This window comes from Suillus bovinus, assembly GCF_016758785.1.
Source record: "Suillus bovinus strain UH-Sbo-P2 chromosome Unknown EDB93scaffold_83, whole genome shotgun sequence".
Lineage (NCBI taxonomy): Eukaryota > Fungi > Basidiomycota > Agaricomycetes > Boletales > Suillaceae > Suillus > Suillus bovinus.
This window is the reverse complement of record NW_024542139.1, coordinates 127,497-148,437: the sequence shown is the minus strand read 5'-3', so window position 1 is coordinate 148,437 and position 20,941 is coordinate 127,497. Positions and strand designations below refer to the sequence as shown.

Sequence of the window (20,941 nt, the reverse complement as noted above, 5' to 3'; positions counted from 1 at the left end):
TGCCATGGTCATACCAGGCCTACTGTGTGTCTTTCCTTGCTCAATCCCATCATAATCACCTGTGTGAGATGTCAGCGTAGCACCAGTAATCCTAGCAGTCCCCTGAGGGAGCCTCTCTCAGAGATATATGCCATGGTCTGAATGTGGCCTTCCAGGACTCCCACTGTGTAGGGGTGTCTCAACCATGATTTGGTTGACCATCTCACATCATGAATGTGGCCTTCCAGGACTCCCACTGTGTAGGGGTGTCTCAAACATTGTTCAGTTGACCGTCTCCCATCATGAATGTGGCCTTCCAGGACTCCCACTGTGTAGGTGTGTCTTAAACAGGATTTCGTTGCACATCTTCTATCATGAATGTGGCCTTCCAGGACTCCCGCTGTGTAGGAGTGTCTTAAACTGGGGTTGGTTGCACATCTTCTATCATCAAATGTGGCCTTCCAGGACTCCCGCTGTGTAGGAGTGTCTTAAACAGGGTTTCGTTGCACATCTTCTATCATGAATGTGGCCTTCCAGGACTCCCGCTGTGTAGGGGTGTCTTAAACATTGTTCAGTTGTTCATCTCCTATCATGAATGTGGCCTTCTAGGACTCCCGCTGTGTGAGGGTCTACCATTCATCAGCCATTCATCCTACATACTCATAGCCTTTCAACATGTTCACATTTGTTGACTTCAAAGGCACAATCCAAAGTCCAGCTGCGTGTACAAAAGTCTGATTGGTATATATTCTTTCTGTGAACTTGAAAATAAGAAAAACATGTGAAGTTGGGTAAATGGAAACTACCCCAAGGTAGAAACACTACATTCAAGTTCAGACAAAGAGTAACAAGTAGAAGTGTATGAGATTAAAGGAGGATACTAAGAGGCAATGCGTAGTATATGCAATACAGGTGCAGTATATATAGGAGCCAGACAAAATAGCTGTAAACAACATGCGGTGACCAATCAATGTTCGACATCTAAGCAATGACATGCTTTGATGTGTAAGTCCAGCTTACACCCTCCCACCCTATGAAGCTTTCTTTTGCCCTTCCCAGACGTTCAGCGCCTTGCAATCTTCAAGATCCTGGCGAGGTAGCCATTTGTCTTTGTCAGCACCACAACCAACCTAACACATGAGGTAATGTTTTCCTCTTCTGACCTTCTTTTGTGGACAATCTTCTCAATGAAGTTCTCCATCTGTCCGTCTTTGGTCCGACAGGTCCGGGCCTTGGAAACTCCCGCAATGGGAATAGTGTTGTGTCGTTGACATGGAAGTAACACAATTGTGAGGAGTGGAAGGTGGGGAATATGTTTGGGGAATTCGGGAGGTCGAGCATGTAGGACGACATTTCTGGGTGGGATTCCAGGATCATGTAAGGTCCGTCGAATCTGGGCATGTATTTAGCAACACGCTTATCACCTTTTTGCATGTATTCTCTGCGCTGGTTCTTTGTTGACAGCGTCACCTTGTCGCCCACCTTGAGCTTTGGTTCCGGCACCCTTGCTTGTTCACCTGGGTTGCCTGAGTCGCCTTAGCTGCAAGCAAGTTGTCCTGGGCTTCCATCACGTCGTGCTTCGAGCTGTGTGATGAGCATGTGGGCGTGTTCTGCTTCTGGTGAGTCTGTGGCGGGTGTTCTTGCTAGGGGGAGTATGATGCATGGGGAACAACTGATATGCAACTGGAAGGGCGATGTTCCGGTGCTGGTGTTGATGGAGTTCATGATTTAAAAATGGACATGCGGTAGAGCTTGTGCCCATCCTTTCTGGTTTTGTTCGACATGGAATCTAATACATTGGTTAATGGTCTTGTTAGTACATTCACTTGCGCCATCCATTTGTGGATGATGCGAGGATGACATCTTTAATTTAATGCCCGTTAGTTTGTGTAATGATTTCCAAAAATGTGAGAGGAAAAGCTTATCACGGTCCAATACAATGTCCAATGGCAATACATTCTTGCAGTACCAATGGTTGAAGAATACAGCAGCAAATTGTTCTGCAGAGATATTGTCATGACAAGGCATGATTCATATGTCAGCATTGAGACGGTCCATCATTGTGACGATTATGTTGTATCCATGATCTTCGGGGAGGGGGCCAATGAAGTCAATCGCAACTGAGTCCCCCCGTCCATCTGGAACAGGCAAGGGATGTAGTGGACCTGCAACGGAGGATGTGGACAATTTGTTCCGCATGTATTCGACACAGCTTGGTATGTATGACTCGACGAGATCCCTGCGCATGTTCGGCCAGTAATATGACCTCCGAAGTGCAGCATATGTTTTGTCGCTCCCGAAATGACCGGACACGTCGTGTGCCAAGTGGAAGAGCTGTTCTTGTAGGGGGTTTACTTGGGGAATGACCAGTCAACCCACAACAAATAAGAGGCCGTCCTTTTGGGACAATCCTGGCAGGGACCCTACAAGCATGGTCAGTTTCTTACAAAAGGTGTCATCCACATAACCATTGATGATATTTTTCAGGAAGGTCTTGTCGAGGTCGATTTGAAGGACAGAGGTAGGGATTGCAGCAATGATTGTTGGGCTGTCGTCAATTTGTAGGTGAGATAGTGCATCTGCATCTGTATTTTCTTCGCCTTTGAGGTACGAGATTGTCAGGTCAAAGTGTGCGAGGTATTCGGCCCAGCACGCTTGCCACTGTGACAGGCCTTTTTGTGTGACGAAATTTTCGAGTGTCCTGTGGTCCGTGTACACTTGTGCTGGTTGTCCCAACAGTTTGATGTGCCATTTCTTAAGACCTCGAATGATGGCGAGTAGTTCCTTTTTGTGCACTGGATAATTCAACTCAGCTTCTTGTAACTGTGTAGAATCAAATGCCACAGGTCTCGCAGTCTCCCAAGTCTCTCCCCAGGACAACATGGCACCCATGCGATAATCGGACACATCGCAGGTGAGGAAGATTTTGTTGTTGCCGGGATTATTGTGGTCGATCATGGTAAGACATTTCAGGCTTGTCACTAAGTCCTTGATCGCACGGAAGGCTTGCTCATGCTTGTTGGACCAGAGAGGGAATTCCAGTTCTGCGGCCTTCATTGTCAAGGGAGTCAGTATGCATGCATGATCTGCAAGGGCAGGTAGGTGATTCACGAGGTAGCGAATGAGGCCGAGAAACGCTCTGATGTCATTGGCCTTTCTAGGAGTAGGCCAGTCAAGAATTTGCGCGATCTTGGACTTGTCGGGCTCGATGCCTCGTGTGGAAATGTGATGACTGAGGAAATCAATCTTGAGGTTGAACAGCAAAGCTCGCAGAGCATTCAGAACTCCGCGGACATTTCATTTGTGTTCTTCCAGCATCTGTGACCAAATAATAATATTATCAAGGTACACATGGCAAATTTTACCAATCAAGTGTCGCAGGGCTGAGGACATGTGATGTTGGTGTGCTGCTGGTGTGTTCCATATGCCCATAGGCATGACGGTCCATTCGTACAAACCCCAGGTGTTACAAGAACATCTAGACGCTTGGGCCCCTACTATTTTTCTCCTCATCCTCCTCGTATCAGCCCTCGCATCATACCCTTACCCCGACCTCACCCTCGTTATCCTTGTCATCCTCGCATTCCCTTTCGCCCTCTACTTGTCGCTCCAGCAGAGCCAGTACATCTGGCCGGACCCTTTTGCTGACGAAGCATACCCATGCTCCGTTCCACCACCTGACTGATCCTGTGGACAGTCCCTTTGCCCTTACCGTCCGGACGGTAACCTATGATCTGATGCACAACGCATCCCCTTTGCCCTTTTCCCTTTCTTGATCTCTGACTCGGTGCGCAGTCACACATGCGACTTATACTTAGATCCGCAGCTGCACGATCGTGCCCCTGCGCGTTTCACTTCTTATTTCGATCTTTGACTCACTTTCTTATCTAGCACGTTCTACCTCGACCGAATGTGCCTTCCTGTTATGGTTATACCCTTTACTGATTGCCTCTCCTGGTAGTATGAGTTATCACCCACTAATACGTCTCCTGTCCTCTATATAAACTCGCTACCATGTACCATATCCCCTAACTTGAATCTACTTGGTTCTTGACCTCCTACTCTCACCAGAGTGATCCTTTCTGCCTCGCCAGCAGTCTATATTCTATCTTCTTATCTGCTCCTCGCGGATAAGCCTATAGTCTCGATCTTTACTCATTGACTTCATCAACGAGCAAAGCCCCTGTTAACTAGTCGGACTTCCGTCCTTCTAATTAACGACGATCTTACAATTAACCTTCGGGTGTCGTAAGCCTAGGCCGATTTAGCTTATCGTCTCGCACCCACTTGACATAAGCTACCCGATTTGGACATAGGTGTCAAATCTTACTTGCCGAAGCCTCGCCAAGTAAGACCCCTAACCTTGGGCTAGCCCAAGGACGTCCTCGACCATTGACGACACACGCTCTGTTTGAGCGTCGCCAACAGATACCATCCAAGTCGTAACACTTGGCATTGTGGACTGCTCAACATAATGTGTTAGGCTTGCTCGATATCTGGCGTGCACAGTGGATGAGTCTAGCGACATCAACTGCATTCCAGTTACGCGCCTTCCTTGTCCTAGGCACTCTTGCAACTTGGGATGTCGACGATGATCTCGTGTATCAGATGCTGGTGGCATTCAAGAACGCGCTAGGATAGTCCACAGAATCCGACACGATGGCAGTGGTTTGCATGCTTCGGTGCATCTGCAAAGTAGTACCTTCCCTGACCGAAGGTTCCCGGTATCTCTGTCAGATTTTCTGGCTGGCCGCTGCTTTGTTGTGATCCAGCTACACTGCGTTTTATTCAGACGCTGCTGGGCTCATGATCTTATTTCTCTGTTCACATCATTGCGCCCCTACGGGGCCAATGGGACCCAGCCGCACTGCGTCTTCCCACTCTTCACAAATCAGCATTGCCTCGCCCTTCACCACCCACGCGTCGACTTCCACATTGGTATCGCCGCCCATATCATTCAGGGCCCGGAAGGTATCTTCAGACATCGCAAGGAGAGCGTCGCACCAAGGTTCGCCCTTCTTTGCATTGTTGAGCCTCAAGTAAGCACGACATGCCCCACGAAGAATAAGAGCGCGATGCGGGCTTCAAGAAAGAACGGTAGGTAGTGGGAGCTTGGATGAAGGTGGCGACAACATGTCTGGATCTCCATTCACAAGCAGCGCGTCTTCGAAAGTACGGGCAAAGCCATAGCCAGTCTGTGTTCAAATAGGTCTGATATGGTGTCCAATTGGCAAATCAATTCCCAGCACGTCCACCAGGGAGGCATGTGTAGGTTGAGGGAGCTGAGGAAGGGGTCGACCGTACTTTGCCATGACCATACAAAATCGCACGCGGGTTGGAGGAGTGCCGTAGTGACCAGCTTGTAGGATCCCATAGTGCACTTCGTAGCTGAGAAGTGTGACACTAGAGAAATATCTGATGCCTGAGCGACACTTACTTCATGTCACTCATCGCCCGGATCAATAATTTCAATCCGCCCATGGGAATACCCCCTCTGACTCTGGAACCATCAAGGTTGTTATAGATGAACCTGCAGGCAGAAATCTTAGCGGGTTTCTCAAAAAGTAGCAGAAGATGTATGACTTGTAGAAAATGTTATAAGGCCCAACGACAGGCATGTCTTTTAAAGGATCGACGAACTGGGTCAAAACTTTTCCGACGATATGGTAGAATTCGACAGTGCCGCATGTGTTGGTCATATTGTTAAACGTTGTTCACAAGTCACTTGGAATCACGTGACCTGTTGGGGGGCAGTTGACCGTAACTTGCTGCATCGTGGAGTACAAAGGGCCCTCGAGGCATCAAAAGGCCGCACCACTGATTCAGATACCATACCCTTGATCCACCATGTCATCGAATGATGATTCTGTCGCAGTAACGGCTATCTGGACAGACGACAGAAATACAATCCAAAACAGTCTGCGAGGCTCAGGCAACACAGTGGCGATGGCTGTGGGAATCTTACAAAATCACATTAGCAAACATGTTAGCGAGGTATACGGCCTGGAGCCTCCGTTGGATCCACTCGCCATGAAGGCAAAGTACTATCCAGGTAAGTTTCAATGCATCTTTGTTTGCTGCAGGGACAGACCCATTGATCTAATTCTCTCAAAGACGTTAAACCCTCAGATATGCTCAGTGTCTGCCGCTCCGGTGGTTTCACAGCACTATTCACTCCTAATGCTGAGACAAATCATCATATCAAAACTCAATTGGCCAAGAATGCACCAGCAAATCAGACATCCGTGGAACCCAGTACAACATTGGCCACTGATACTGCCACAACCCAGTCAAGTACATCAGCAGTCCCACCTCGCAAATGTGTGTTGTAACTTTCAAATAGTCTACAAATGCGCTAATCAGTTTTCTACAGCCAAGAAAGCTAAGAAACGAAATGCCGCGTTGACGGCCAATACCGCATCGACGGCCAATCCCCCTCAGGTGACTATGGACAACCAGCTTAAAGAGATGCTGGCCTCGATGCAGAAGGAAATGACAGAGATGCGAGGAAAAAATGAGAGCATGCACAGCAAGATCGAGAGGATGCATAGTAAGCTCGATAGGGTTCTTGGCGAGAACAAGAGGATTCTCGGCAAGAACAAGAGGATTCTGAGCGAGAACGAGAGCATGCCTGCTGAGATTGAGAGGATCAACAATGAGAATGAGAGCTTGCACGACAACAACGAGCACATCAACAATGATCTTGCCAGTGTTCGCAAGGATCTAGATGCTGCGAGAGTCAAACACACTCAGGACGTTGAAACACTGAGAGAAGAAAGTAAGTCATCCATCTTTCTGAGTACCGTCCCTGACAATGATCTCCTCAGGTCACTCTCTTATAGTCCCCCTTGCATCTTCGCGTGCCTACTCGACCTTGCACGCCACAAGGTTCTGGACACCACCGCGGCCAGGAGACCTGGGAAGGTCTCCGCTCTAAAAGCAGTGTCTATGAACTTTCCGATACAATCTTCGACGGTCTTAAGCAGAAGGGTGTATCAACACACTCCACCGCACCAGTCCATCTTTTTTTTGTGCTCATATAATAACATTAGATGAGCAGGAAATATAGCTGCGCATAGTGCAATGGAGGAGGATATTAGGCACGCAGTTCTAACCCAGCAGCTGGAATTCCAAGAGCGAGCCTGCTTAGAGACTCTGTTTACATATGCGTACGATGGAACACAACTGTAGATCATGGCATTTACTGTACAATGAAATATTGTTTGTACTTTTTGTGTGCACTCAGGCTGATTTGGTCAACGATTTGGGTCGTAATGTAGTTTTTGATCAAGCACATAGAATTATAAACATATTCCGCATCATTTGTCCTTCGATACATAAATAATAAATCAAACGACACATCCACAACTCCAACAACTCCCCACAAACAACGCAGCCTATATTCTGTGGCTTTATGCTGTGCAAGCATCGAACAACATCTGGCGACACATCTTTTACTGCCCATCAAATACATCGAAAGGCAACTTCCAACCTGTCAGGGTTGACCACTCTCTGCGGAGTGTGCGAAGTTGCTGCTTTCTCCAACCTCTCAAAGTCTTCCTGTGGGAGTTCAAATACTGGAGGGCATATGTGGGTGAGTACTATGCACTGTCTAACAAAAGTTTAAACCTTCTCACCTTCAAGGTTCTCTGCGATGCGAGAAGGTGTTATGCTCTTCGTAGGACGATCGTCTATCGAGGTTTGGAAAGGAGAGTCATGACACAATGCTACAGAGATATGGACATACACCGCTGGATGCTCCACAATAATCACCTGAGCCGGGGTGATTCTAAGTTTGGATGCGATGCTCTTTACCTGTAAGTATATTTAGATGATGAAGTCCAGACCCCATGACGTGAAACGATACCTCAGGGACAGAGAGAGACTTTCCGACTTGCTTGTCGCTACCAAGTGGAGAGTACGCCTCGAGAAGAAGCCCGTTTTCCTTTGACAACTATGGATTGCTCATGAACTCGAGCACAAGTGTCTACTTGCCTGAGCTGGAAACATACCTTCAATAGTTCGGGTTGAGGGTTCCAAAAGTTGAGCTCAACTTGATTGACAGCTGGCTGGTACTTCAGATTGTTTGCGGTCAAATTCTTGATCCTGAATTGGATTTGAGCAAGATTGACTTGGAGCAGAGATCGTTCGAACCTTCTGGTATTGAAGCTATTGGTGAGATGTCAGCACCCGTTTGACTCAACATGAATGAAACTCACTTGCTGATAATGATGTACCTTATTTACCCTTGTCAACAAGTTCTTTGAGCTTCTGCCAAGTAGGATATGGATCGGCAGTAAGATCCCCATCCAAAATAGTAGTGCACGTCTTAAATGCAACAGGTCTTGTTCGGAATAAGCAAGATGCACAAGTGGGTGAATAACTGCCCCAATGAATCAAGTACAAGTCGAGATAGTTGGTACCAAGCATGGAAAGCGATTGGTCTAGCACAGTCTCAATGTCCTCAGGTGCATGAAAAGTGTTCCAAAGCTGCTACCGGTCAATGTGAGGTCCAACTGATTGAATCGAAGGTACTACCTTTGATGTGAGTCAAAGTTCTTTCACAAGGTATAGAACTTGTTTTAAGAGCTTGACAACTTCTTCCTCGTTCTGCAACTATCGTCAAAGAAGTTCGTCACAAATAACCTGCTGTCAAGCGGTCTGAAAGCATGTGAGCATAAGTTACTCAGGGGAGTGCGGAGTATGCATACCTTCACAGCATTTCCGACTTCCCCCTTGCCAGCCTGCCATACACCTGTATGATTAATAATGAGTTCAACACCAACTTGCTGAGGCATTTACCAGTGCCATACCCAATGCAACTGAGGGAATATTATCACCCGATGGTAAGGTGTAGTGAGAAGGCAGCTTTGCCAATGTAGAAGAGTTATGCTGCGAGCCATGACAAGCACCCCAGAAACCCCCTGGACCTGATCATATGTACAAAAGGGAGTGAAGTAAACATGATTATGATGACAGCGATGACGAGGAGAGATCTCCTTTTGCGAGGGTCCCTGCATTGCAGAGATTCCTGCTCTCCAGCGCCCTTATCTACTGTTAGGAGTGGATGGTATTTCTGTGAGAATGACATGGTTTGGCGTGGTCTCAGGAGTTCACGCCTGACATATATAAGGACAGAATGGTTGGTCCAGCGGCCATACGTCATACAAGTCCCATTTTTTATCATTTGCTACAATGTTTCTTCGGAGCTCCTTTGTAACCGCTTTGGGGGTGCTAATCAACAGTTGTCTCTTCAACCTTTCTATGATGGTCGGTCAACATGGGCCAGAGTGGATATTGCAACCACGTCGACAGAGGGCTTTCTCTAAGGATTTCGTGTGTTACATTGTGTTTTCTGAATCATCCACCAGATAGCTTATTGAGTTTGGGTCAGGCCGCCGCTATGCCAGATTATATGTGAAGTATAACCATTTGCAAGCCTGTCGGAACATATCCTTTCTACTCCCCATCGTAAAACGTCTTCCCCATTTGATATAAGACCTTGCTAAAACCGACAAAGGCGATGAACTAAGTTATTGTCGACTACTAAATATTGTTCTATATGTTTTTATTCATCACTGTTTATCACATCTCCCACCCACCCACCCTCGATTATCATACTCTTCCGCACAGCATTGGTTTGTGCGGCTCGTTAGTGCTGCCGTGGTCCGGTTCAGAGGGTCTTCAACAAGAAACCGAGAACCGGACCAACAGTTCGGTTTGGCGAAATTGTCGAACCCAGAACCGGACCGTTGAGAACCGTTCTCAACGGTCCGGTTTGGTTTTTTTTGTGGTCCGAACTCGAACCAAACCGTAAATTTTTCTATAGGGACAGCAAAAAATAATTGACGAAATACTAGCTACACATCGAGTAACTAGTCTAATAAAATTTGTGCATACCCCTCTGCCTCTGTAGCTGCCGAAAGATGTCCATTACAGTAAGTGGCCTTCATTAACTGTAGAGCAGAGAAGGTGGATGATCCAAGAGCATTGCGGCGCAAGGTTGATGTGATTCCCCCGCTAGAGAATGCACGTTCAGAGGGAACCGCACTACCTTGAATTGGTAGATAATCACGGGCAATATGAGCGAGTGTCGGATATTGTAGCGAGTGTAGCTAATGAATAATGTCAGTTGAGAATGTGTGAATAAAAAAACAACTTACCCCCCACCATGTGATGACATCATCTGTCTCTTCTAACGGCAAAGTAAGATATGAGGTGAGTTCGTGATGGGGGTCGCGCATGTGAAGTTCTGCGGCTTGACGTGCCATGACCGCATCACGCATCCAGGACTGGCTCACTCAGGTTCTTCAACTCTTTGATCTTGACGTGTTTTTTCTCGAGTGTCCTGTACTCATCTGTTAACATTTGATGGTATTGTCGAAGTGCTGCAAGTCGATGCTGTCCCGAGGCCACTATGATAGGGTTCATGTCGACAAGCTCCAACTCTGGTACATTCTGTGGGCTGCTAAAATCAAAGGGAAGTGTTTCCGCATTTTTAACATGGTCGATCTCAATGATGAGTGGAATAGTGTTCATCTCTCTCATGGACACGATCCCATGGCACTTGAATGGTAGTATTAACTTGTGCGTTTCAGTGTCGTTTTCAGGCTGGTCGTTGTAGACCCCGAACTTTAGACGCTCTCCCATCTCCAACATATTGATACATGCGACACCAACCTTGCTCTTTATCACCTCAGTATCCAGACATTTGATTTCCTTCCCAGCATCGTGCTTGGGAGCGACCGCCTCCACCGGTCTGGTGTCAAGGTGAAAGCTTGATCCTCCTCCTTCCTGTTACACCCATTGATCATCAGTTTGTGTTGTTAATTCTAGGTATACCCATTGTACACTTACATTTGTTGCTTCAGATTTCTTTCCTTTCCCTTTGCGCGATGCTTTGGGGTGCATGTCGATATGTATTTTCAGTCCTGATCTTTAATCGATGTGATGGTAAGTGTCTAACAATTGATTTTATCGCTATCCGGCTCCTTTTCTAATAACCCTGGACCCTTTGCCCCATGCACGCTATGCTGTCGCCTCATGTTCTTACTTATGCCTCATGTTCTTAGTACTTTGAGTTTCAGCGATGGTCATGTGATTTGATCACGTGACGATTATTATCTCTCCGTCTGTATTTACTAGCACACACCCGTTGTGCCTTCGGCACAGGAAGCAAAAAGAGCACTTCGCACTCTTTGTTGGCTTCCTGGCCTTTGGCTTCATCCTACCTTTGGGTGTTTTAATAATCATTATTTTAGATCTTGAAATAAATTATATTGTATTCATTGAGTTGAGCATGATATATTACAATTAATGAGATTAGACATATTGAACCCTCCTGTCCTCCTGTTGTTCTCTGGTTTTCTCATTCTCCTGTTTCCCTGTTCTCTGTGCAGATAAGAAAAGTAAAAGTACAATTGAATGTGTTGATTTCCCCTTACCTCCCTGTCATCCTCCCGTCCTCTTGTCCTCCTCCCGTCCTCTTGTCCTCCTCCCGTCCTCTTGTCCTCCTCCCGTCCTCTTGTCCTCCTCCCGTCCTCTTGTCCTCCTCCCGTCCTCTTGTCCTCCTCCCGTCCTCTTGTCCTCCTCCCGTCCTCTTGTCCTCCTCCCGTCCTCTTGTCCTCCTCCCGTCCTCTTGTCCTCCTCCCGTCCTCTTGTCCTCCTCCCGTCCTCTTGTCCTCCTCCCGTCCTCTTGTCCTCCTCCCGTCCTCTTGTCCTCCTCCCGTCCTCTTGTCCTCCTCCCGTCCTCTTGTCCTCCTCCCGTCCTCTTGTCCTCCTCCCGTCCTCTTGTCCTCCTCCCGTCCTCTTGTCCTCCTCCCGTCCTCTTGTCCTCCTCCCGTCCTCTTGTCCTCCTCCCGTCCTCTTGTCCTCCTCCCGTCCTCTTGTCCTCCTCCCGTCCTCTTGTCCTCCTCCCGTCCTCTTGTCCTCCTCCCGTCCTCTTGTCCTCCTCCCGTCCTCTTGTCCTCCTCCCGTCCTCTTGTCCTCCTCCCGTCCTCTTGTCCTCCTCCCGTCCTCCCACTTCTCCTGTTTTCCCATTCTTCTATTTTTCCCATTCATCTGTTTTCCCTTTTTCACTGTTTTCCTGTTCTCCATTCTCCTGTTCTCCAATTTTCCCCATTCTCATTTCTCAATTGTCTTTTCTTCTTAAATTTTTTTCTTAAATATGTAGTTAAATTTATTATGATTTGAATTTCGTAAATAATAAATGTTTTTCAATGAGTGCTGCCCTAACGGGCAGCGGACGCACGTGATAGCCATGCAATTTTTCAAATCGAGCCTTAAGCGAGGTAAGCGAAACCATGTGCTTCGCACATGGCCCTACGCGAAAACCACGTGAGTGTCCGGTCCTTCCCTCACTGTTCTCCCTTACTTTATAGACTAGCACACACCCGTTGTGCCTTCGGCACAGGAAGCAAAAAAGAGCACTTTGCGCTCTTTTTTGGCTTCCTGGCCTTTGGCTACATCCCACCTTTGGGTGTTTCAATAATTATTATAGGTTTTGAAATAAATTATATATATTGTATCTGTTGAGTCAAGGTTAAGTCCAAATTTAATTACACTTGGCATTTCACAAATTAAGACTAACTATAAGACAAATGTGAATGTGAATGTCAAGAAGGCTTCCAGCCAGGGGGAGGACCCTCCTTGAGTACCTGGTCCAAATGATGCCGCTCCTCCCAAGTTTTCCCCTTCCTCTCCTCAAAGATGTGTTCACGCCAAGCATCTGCAACCTTGCGCTGCTTTCTATGTTCAATTGCCTCATCCAAGCATGCACAACTAACATCCCAGTCCATGTCATTGCGCTTGCGGGCATGCTCAAATTCCTCATCTGCCCTGATCATTCTCTTGGCCATCTTTGCATTTTCTTGTCGAAGGTCATGAACTCGCTGCTGTGCTGCATGGAGACCCTCTCGCCGAGTGAAGATCTTGCTGTATGGGTCAGTGAGCTGTCTCCATTCAAGACACCTCGAGTGACTCTCTGAAAAGCGGAGATGGAGTTCAGCTGCCCAGTCAGTCGTACCTGAGGGTACTGATGGAGCAGTGGATGCAGCAACAGGCGGGGTGGGTGTCGCAACAGGTGGAATAACTACATGGCATTGAGCACGTCGCTGCAGTCGGGCAGCATAACTTGTGTCCAGACCCTGCAGAACCCTGGCATTCCAGTCAACAGCAGGGGTCGGCTCGAGAAAGCTGGTGTACCTCGTAGCCATCATAAATGACAAATCAGACAGACAGAAACAACAGAACTCACCTGGCAACATGGCCTGGCACGATGGGGAGTGCAACATTGGAGTCACCACAGGCCACAGCAAAAGATGCTGCTGAAGGTGCTGGGGAAGCACTGGGGATAGCAGCTGCTGTAAATTTTCCAAATCAGATGAAGACAAAGAAAAAGAACTCACCTCGAGGCGGCTGGCTCTGTGTCACGTGACACAGTAAAAAATGTGCCCATGTCGACAGTACTGGCAGGGGCAGGCTGAGTGCTAGTAGGAATCATCATGTGAGGGCAGCAGGACACAACCGGAGGTATTTGAAAGCGATGGGAAATTTCAGCAGGTGAAGGGCGAGGTCGTGGCAGTGCTGGTGCATTGGTGTTTGCAGCGTTGGGTTGCGGCGTCGAGCACGGGCGGCACTCGAAAAAGCCACGCGAGTTGCCAAAAAGAGAACTAAGCGAGGTAAGCGAAAACCACATGGCGTCCGCACGTGGACGCCATGTGAGCAAACGTGGATGCCACGTGAGCACACATGGCATCCATGCGAGCATGCATGGCACCCACACGAGCAAATGTGGCCTCCATGCGAGCTTCACGCGAGTGCTCGGTGCTTCCCGCAACTGTTCTCCCTTACTTTATAGATCGTTGTAATCTTAGTATATATCTTAGTATACATAGTGAATTTATATTATAATTTACATTAGTCCTGTGCTATCGCTCATATAGTAGATCTATATATATATACCTACCGTAGTATAATTAAATAACATGCCTGCATAACTCGTATGAAATATTTTCAACTACAACAATTCGTCCCCCCGTCCAGACCGTTCCAACAGTGGCCATATTGACTACAAATATATTTGTATTTGTATATTTGTATGTGTTTTATATGTAATCCATTGTATACGACGCCGTTAGGACGGTTCTATCAGTGGCCTAAGTGATCTGTTGAATGAATGGTAATATACAAGATAAGTTATATTATAGAGATATACATAGAGGTAAATATATGCTTGTGAGTGAGTCCAATGGGTCTAAAATACCTTATATATATGGTTTTTTAGACATAGATAACGGAAATCCTGCATGATCACAAGTCATTAATATGTTTTGGGGCCCTTGGGGGTAACAAAACCACATATTGTACCTAACCCATTTACAAATATCCTCTATAAATAAAATTGCCAAATTACAGGGGTAAATTATCCTTATACATTTAGGAGTCTAACAGAAATTTGATTTGTAAAAGTCTTAGGAACTGTCTGGCAAACGAACTCTCAGACTTTCCGACAAATTTCATTTGGACTTCCTGAGCTCGAAGTCAAAGTGAAGTTTGGTTTAACTAACTTATTAGTTCAAGTCTCACAGAGTCACTTAATATCATTGTCATCATCATCTTGAGCTCATTACTGGCCAATCATGATTTTGGGTCAATTTTCTGCTTCGGTATTTGTTGACAACAAGCCACTGCCGGAATATAAAGAAGTCAAGTCCAGAATGCTAGAAGAGAATTTGATGACTTGTTGGATTGCGTCAGAAGCAGGCAAGGTATAGTATTAATCATACTTGTGCTTCTTTCCTGGGTGTCATCCTTCAATGAGGGTCAACCTGTTGATAATAGGCCCAGTTTCGCTTCGCAATTTTTGCACTTTTGTACCTCCACATTTCTTTCCTGGGTGTCACTCCTCCATGGGAGTCATCCTGTTGATAACAGGCCCAGTGATTTTCGCAATTTTGCACCTTTTTACTTAGCTGAGTTCACTTATTTTGCTGGTGTCACTCCTCCATGGAAGTCATCCTGTTGATAATGGTATCTGCTATTTGACAATAGCCAGCACAATTATCAACAAGATGACACCAATAGAGGAGTGTGCTGGGATTAAAAAGCCCTTGCCTGTTAAATTGTAACATATACTTAGCAAAAGAATATCTATTAGTCAATAATACAGGGCATCTGTGGCGTCTACGTATAGGTAGGAAGGGAAGAACTGCGAAATAAGTAGGAATATCAAAGTGCATGAGTCATGGAGAACTATATGCACCACGAGAATTATGTAGAATTAGATATGAAAGACATAGCACCAGTGGAATGGAAAGGGTGCAGGGTGCAATGAGTCACCAATTGTATGGGCAGAGGGGGAGTGAGTCATATGTAACCACGAGAATAGTGAAGAGTTAGATATGAAAGAGATAGCACCAGTGGAATGGAAAGGGCACAGGGCGCAATGAGTCATAGATAAGATATGTAAAAGATTCAAGGCACTACCAAACAAGACATGATCTGAATCTAAAGCTTGGTACAAACACAGTAGATCTATGTGCATTTAGAAGCATCAGACCTCTGATCTGTGGAGTCTGCTGAAAGTGTGCTTAGGTGTCTGCATCTGCTTATGTAAGCAGGGTCGCCCCTGTCTTATTGCCTCACAATGATTGATTTTTTCAGCCTTCATATGACTTGCCTTGTGTCGAATAGACATCTCAATGGGGGTTATTGAACCATCAGATTCCAATGGTAATGCTACTTTTGTTTTAAAAAATCATGTTCTAAAGTTATGAGTGAAGAGTGAGTGTAAGGTTGCCATACTGAGGTGCTCAATCAAAGGTCAACTGTCTTAGCCTTTTGATGACTTTAATGTCTCAATCTCAAACTAAATACAACCACAATCAATCTATGTACATTTATGAGCAACAGGTCTCTGATATGTGTCTTGCTTCAAGTGTGACCACCTGTCCGCATCTGCTTATGTAAGCAGGGTCGCCCCTGTCCTGTTGCCTCACCCAAAGGTTGATTTTTTCAGCCTTCATATGACTTGCCTGGCTTCAAATGAAACTTGATTCTAAGGTTATTAACCACCCTGGACGCGATGGCAATGCTTATTTTGTCTGAATAAATCATGTTTCAGAGTCATGCTACCCCCTCCCCCTACCTACTCCACCATGAAGCATGATTTCATGTATATACTGATGTAAAAAGGATTTAAATAGTGTTTTTGGAGCATAAAAATAGATTAAAGATGTGTTCAAAGTGTTTTTGGCCAATATGAAATATAATGTGTAAGTTGACCTCATATCCCCCCTCAAAGATCAATTTTTATGGTCTTCCCATGACTTGCCATGACTCCAAATCTATTTTTCCTGGGGGCTCTTGATAGCTGCGAACAAGATGGTCAAGCCCGAATTGTCAGAAAAAATCAGGTGGTCAAGATACAGAAGGTCCTCCTCCCCCCCCAAACTCACATATCTTCCTATTATGTAAATACCAGTATGTAGAAGGGTGTCCCTACTGTTTTCTAATGATATAAATTGATTGAGAATGATACCAGAGTGATTTGAGACCATACAAAGTGACATGTGCGAATTTGTCACATACCCCCCTCAAAGATCGATTTTTCTAGCCTTCCCATGACTTGCATGCCCTCCAAAAGCATTTTTCCGGGGGGCTCTCAATGTCCCTGAACATGATGGTAAAGCCCAATATGTCAGGAAAAATCAGGTTGTCGAGATATAGAATGTCCTCCTCCCCCCTCCTACCCACTATATTGCACCACACTTGAATTTGACTCAAGACCGATACTGAAAATGGTGTTCCTACTGTTTTTCAGTCATACAAATCGATTGGAGATGGTCCCAGGGTGTATAGAGGTCGCCAACATTGTGGTTTGGTGGAGGGGCAAAAAAGTCAGTATTTCGACCATATCTCCATATTCCAACCACTGTTTTTCTTAATTCTTGGTTCATATGATTCCTGGAAGATGCCTCTAAATGATGTACCAGCCCAGGAAAAGACATTTTTTCCAAAGTTTGGAACCTATTTCTGTTTTGACCATATAAATACACCAGTGTCAGCATCCTGAAGGCAATAGCCCTTTGTGCCATCTGGATATCCCATGAAGTAGGCAATATGAGAGTGAGGGCCCAATTTGATCTGCTGTTCAATCGGTATGTGTGTGAAGCAACATGCTCCCCACACATGAAGATGTGATAAGTCTGGTTTTTGGTTGTTTACAACTTCGTAAGGTGTGATGCCGGGAGGTAGAGTGGAGGATTCTTTCCTGTTCCAAAGGTAACAGACTGTGAGCACAGCTTCTCCCCAGAGAGTTGGGGGGAGATTTGCAGTTTCGAGCATGGCAAAGAGACGTCCCTCAATAGTACGAATTGCCCATTCTGCCTTGCCAGTTCTGTTGGTGAGCATAAGGGACTGGACAGCTGACGTTCTATACCTGACAGGACACAAAAGCCTGTGTGAATGATGTACTAAGGAATTCACCTCCATTGTCAGAGTGAAAGACTTTGACACAATGTAACGATAGTCATGGCGCTGGGCTTAAAACCCATGTTTTTGATACTCACGTCAACTAGTATTCATATTCGTCCGATGCATCCCCTGACATTCCGATCCCGATCCTTACCCAGACCCCGACTCGAAAGTTTCGGACCTGACATTTTCGCATCGGACTCGTCCTCCCTATGCCCTGTCCAGTTGTATCTATCCCCACTGATGCATATTTACTCATTTTCGCATTATTGAATATTACAGACAGCGTTATTACATGTTATCTACAAAAGGTGCAGTACACATGCGCCACTGTTTTCGCCTAATGCACTCTGAAATTCTACATAGACACTATTTAATATCTAGTACTTCCTACCTATTGCATTACTTACTTTTCCCTACTCAGTAGTAGGATGGAAGTCATTGGATATTAGTAGTACTTGATTGTATTGCAAAATATCTATCCACTCTTTTTCTTTGAAACATTCCGACACATCCGACACTCATTTGACCAACAACCCGACACACTTCCGACACATTCCTTTACCGTTCGATGCATTCCCTGACAGTCCGATGCATAGTCATGACTAGGTGCTGTAATGATGAGAGCGGTCATTTCTGAAGGTGTTGAAGGAGTGTTGGAAGCGGATGGAGATGACATGGACGGTGAGGGCATAGGCTTTGCCTCAGTTACCACAGCTGCGACATCCTTCCTTTTTCCTCCTCCTCCTTGTTGCTGACTGCTCCAGGGTGCTTTTCCTTCCATTCCCCCTCCAGATTGCATGCAGTGATCGCGATCGTGTGTCATGGACTGCAGTAGTCCAGTGCAGGCTGGGTTGTCACAAGGCACCCCCTTGGGTTTGTGCTTGTGTATCCACACGCCATTGGAGGGGTTGACTTTGCGTTCAGTCGAGGTAGGAGTTACAACGTTGGTGTATTCTGATCCTGGTCCGGTGCATGCCATCTTTAGCTGTCCACATTGACGATTAGCTTCTTCAGCGAATGCTGTTGCAACATCTTCGAACGAGACTTGTAGGGGAGTGATGGACTTGGCAGAAGTGGAGAATGAGGGAGCCTTGTATAACCCAAGAGTAAGACTTCGACCCACTGGGGGGTTTCAGGTAGCCCATGTAAGAGCATCCAGACAGCTTCTGGGTCCGAAATGGCGACTTCCATCTCTGTGAATCTTCGACGTGCACCCACTCTTTGATGGAAGAAAGTTCGGTGCTCGTAGGCTGTCCTGGCGTAGCGATCTTGGGCATCACACTGGCGAATTCTATGACATCGTCAGGGTCAGTGCCATTGCTACAGTGGTTGCATATTCCTTCACTGGCTAGGGCCAATTCTACAGTCCTGCGCCATGCCAGGGTAAACAGTCCAAGCCAGTGAGCTTGATGATATGATCATATTTTTCATAGTAGAGAAATGATAGATGCGGGTTCGTCCGTTAGATGAATTTGAGATTAGTTAGCATGCATGTGGGTCAGAGATCCTTTAGAGCTCAGGGCTCATAACCTGTAGACACTAGTAGATCTAGCGGAGAACACTGTTCAGTATGTCGTGGAAACAATACTGACATTCATAAGTACCTAGCGGAGAACACACTGGTGTGATACATCAGTACTCAAGAAGAATGGACATAGGAGTATCTACTCACCTCAGTATGTCATGGAAACAATACTGAGGTGACTGCAAGATGGAGCAAGACTTTGTACTGTCTGATAATGATTATGTAACAAGCTCAGGGAAAAGTGGAGCAGAGGTGTTTGTATGGTTGAGAAGGTAGAGCAAAGGCATTTGTATGGTCAAGAAGACAGAGAAGTGCCAAGCGACAATGAAGCAGGCTATAAGACAGTTTTGAGTCAAGTTGCCTTTACGATCGCGAAGTTGCATCGCAATCCTTGCCACTAGGGTGGCATGCAATATGAGTACCATCTATGGTGCCTGGCAGCATTGGCAAAGTATGAGTAGAATTTCGGGTTTCAAAGGACTTTGAGAGGCATTGGACTGTCTGCGCTAGGTAGCTGGACATACAATGAATAAATCAGGGGGGAGGAAAATGTGTGGAGAATATGTTTGAAATGCCTTCAAAAAAATAAGCAAATGTATGACACTAAGGGATAACATATTTTGCTATTGTGTCGTTGGAGCATTGAAAGCATTCACCAAGATGGCAAACAGAGAGTCCTGTGACAGATGCATACAAGAAGATGGCAAGCTACTCCTCAAGTGTGACATGTTTTGAATTTCTGCACCCTGAATCATGAAGTATATTCAATAGTACAATAGAATACATGATGCTGCACGCCAAGTTCACATCGTATGTGGTCTGGATGTCGTGCGAGGAGTTCGTTGACCCATGCCATTACAGACAAGGCTGAAGTATAATAGGGTTGCTTGTTGTAGTGAGTTTGCGAGTGACCTTGGAGTACCTGCCCAGCAGCATCAGCAATAGCCATTGCTACACGAGCAGCACCATGGAACATCTTGTCTATCCAGTGCAGCTCATTTACGTCCAGTTGGTCAGAGTCTACCACATCAGCACAATTGGAATCTTCATCCGCACTGTCTTCAATGTTGACATCATCTTTGTCTAGTGGGTCTAGTAGATCAAATTTGGCATTGAGGTCGTTAGGATGCATTGTGTTGTACAATAGGCTCAGCGACCACTATCATATTGTATCAGCATGATCAGCATGACATTATTTTCGGTCTCGGACTATTTGGTCTTGTGTGTGCTACATTGGAATTTCAAAGTTGGTTGGCAAAAATGATGTCCGAACAGACTCTTAGGCCTCTATCGAGAAACTCAGAACTTGTGTTTTTGAAACTTTGGATGGCTGTATATTAAGGTTTACAAGCTTAGTAATATCAAGCTCTATGTGTGGGATTTTCCTTATGCACACCTCTTGACTTGCACTAGTTTTAATTCTAACCAAATCTCAAGACCTCACTGTAGGATACCAGTTTGACTCATATCACAATAGCAAGCTTACATAATAATACACTCATATATCACACCATGTCTGAACTGATTCCAGTGACTCCATTCTAATTCCAAATTGCAAAATATGAGAGGTTGATTTCAAAAAGTCTGACATTTGTATATTTGTGCAACATAGGGGTTGATTTCATGCAAATCTGACATTTGTATTTTTGCGCAATATGAAGGGTCAATTGTGCGCAAATCTGACATGTGCATATTTGCGCAATATGGGGGGGTCCATTTCACGCAAATCTGACATTTGCATATTTGCGCAATTTGGCTGTTCTAGATATACCATAACCCAGCCTTAACTCTAATGGACTTGCAAAATCATGGGTAGAATTCTTGAACCCCAGGCGGTCAGTCCAGCGACAAGAGCTTGATTGGGGCAAAGCACGGTCTGTTGGAGATGCAGAGTTTGGAGAACACGATGTTGATCGCTGCAGGCAGGGGAGTTGGCCATTTGCAATACGCCTGCTCGTA

At 45.8% G+C, this 20,941-nt stretch overlaps 5 protein-coding genes across 5 annotated transcripts; 1 reads left to right on the top strand and 4 right to left on the bottom strand.

Annotated features, from left to right (window-relative positions):
- Positions 1-4,808: 4,808 nt before the first annotated feature.
- Positions 4,809-5,460, bottom strand: EDB93DRAFT_1254996 (uncharacterized protein; the record flags this gene model as incomplete). Its single annotated transcript, XM_041453715.1, has 4 exons — positions 4,809-4,997; positions 5,076-5,174; positions 5,229-5,367; positions 5,417-5,460. The coding sequence occupies 4 exons, from the start codon at positions 5,458-5,460 to the stop codon at positions 4,809-4,811; spliced, it is 471 nt and encodes a 156-aa protein (XP_041303045.1).
- A 286-nt stretch (positions 5,461-5,746) lies between these two features.
- On the top strand, positions 5,747-7,170 carry EDB93DRAFT_1308749 (uncharacterized protein; the record flags this gene model as incomplete). The annotated part of the gene is made up of 5 exons (XM_041454788.1): positions 5,747-6,031; positions 6,094-6,300; positions 6,353-6,757; positions 6,868-6,969; positions 7,040-7,170. The coding sequence occupies exons 1-5, from the start codon at positions 5,827-5,829 to the stop codon at positions 7,168-7,170; spliced, it is 1,050 nt and encodes a 349-aa protein (XP_041303044.1). The 5' UTR covers positions 5,747-5,826.
- Positions 7,171-7,535: 365 nt separating this feature from the next.
- On the bottom strand, positions 7,536-9,147 carry EDB93DRAFT_1175187 (NADP-dependent oxidoreductase domain-containing protein). The gene is made up of 8 exons (XM_041450466.1): positions 8,924-9,147; positions 8,793-8,871; positions 8,691-8,734; positions 8,226-8,469; positions 8,170-8,177; positions 7,853-8,078; positions 7,617-7,797; positions 7,536-7,556 (listed from the first exon to the last, which is right to left on the bottom strand). The coding sequence occupies exons 1-6, from the start codon at positions 9,068-9,070 to the stop codon at positions 7,884-7,886; spliced, it is 717 nt and encodes a 238-aa protein (XP_041303043.1). The 5' UTR covers positions 9,071-9,147; the 3' UTR covers positions 7,536-7,556; positions 7,617-7,797; positions 7,853-7,883.
- A 2,283-nt stretch (positions 9,148-11,430) lies between these two features.
- EDB93DRAFT_1254992 (uncharacterized protein) lies at positions 11,431-12,018 on the bottom strand (the record flags this gene model as incomplete). Its single annotated transcript, XM_041453714.1, has 1 exon — positions 11,431-12,018. One exon carries the CDS (start codon positions 12,016-12,018, stop codon positions 11,431-11,433), a length of 588 nt encoding a protein of 195 aa, XP_041303042.1.
- Positions 12,019-12,593: 575 nt separating this feature from the next.
- EDB93DRAFT_1254991 (uncharacterized protein) lies at positions 12,594-13,675 on the bottom strand (the record flags this gene model as incomplete). The annotated part of the gene is made up of 3 exons (XM_041453713.1): positions 12,594-13,173; positions 13,235-13,324; positions 13,386-13,675. 3 exons carry the CDS (start codon positions 13,673-13,675, stop codon positions 12,594-12,596), a joined length of 960 nt encoding a protein of 319 aa, XP_041303041.1.
- Positions 13,676-20,941: the final 7,266 nt, after the last annotated feature.